This window comes from Nestor notabilis, unplaced genomic scaffold (genome assembly GCF_000696875.1).
Source record: "Nestor notabilis isolate BGI_N333 unplaced genomic scaffold, ASM69687v1 scaffold18561, whole genome shotgun sequence".
Taxonomy (NCBI): Eukaryota; Metazoa; Chordata; class Aves; order Psittaciformes; family Psittacidae; genus Nestor; species Nestor notabilis.
In genome coordinates, this window is record NW_009915346.1 from 8,610 (window position 1) to 8,872 (window position 263).

The 263-nt window shown below is 59.3% G+C and overlaps 1 protein-coding gene across 1 annotated transcript in view; it reads right to left on the reverse strand.

Moving 5' to 3' along the window:
• Positions 1 to 209, reverse strand: part of LRRC23 (leucine rich repeat containing 23) — a gene marked incomplete at both ends in the record, with an annotated part of 6,147 nt that extends 5,938 nt beyond the window's left edge. The window contains one exon of the mRNA XM_010024102.1: positions 97 to 209. Within this exon, the coding sequence (XP_010022404.1) occupies positions 97 to 209 (113 nt within the window). The remainder of the gene's footprint in view (positions 1 to 96) is intronic.
• Positions 210 to 263: the final 54 nt, after the last annotated feature.

The following is a 263-nucleotide window of genomic DNA, read 5'->3' on the forward strand; positions in this document are numbered from 1 at the left end:
AGGGGTACCTGCCCGTGGCAGGAACTGGAGGAGCTTTAAGGTCCCTTCCGTCCCAAACCATTCCATAGCTCTCCCGGGCAGATGTTGCACACTCACTTGGACTTGGCTTCAAACTTGACATAGGCGTGGGCCAGGCCGTTGCTGGTCTTACAGAGGAGGGAGAGGCCCTCCTTTAGAATCTCCTCTGTCAGTGGACACGGAGCCGGCACCTGGGAGAGAAGGAGGGAGCACACCACCAGCACTGGCCTAACCACGGCCAGAGG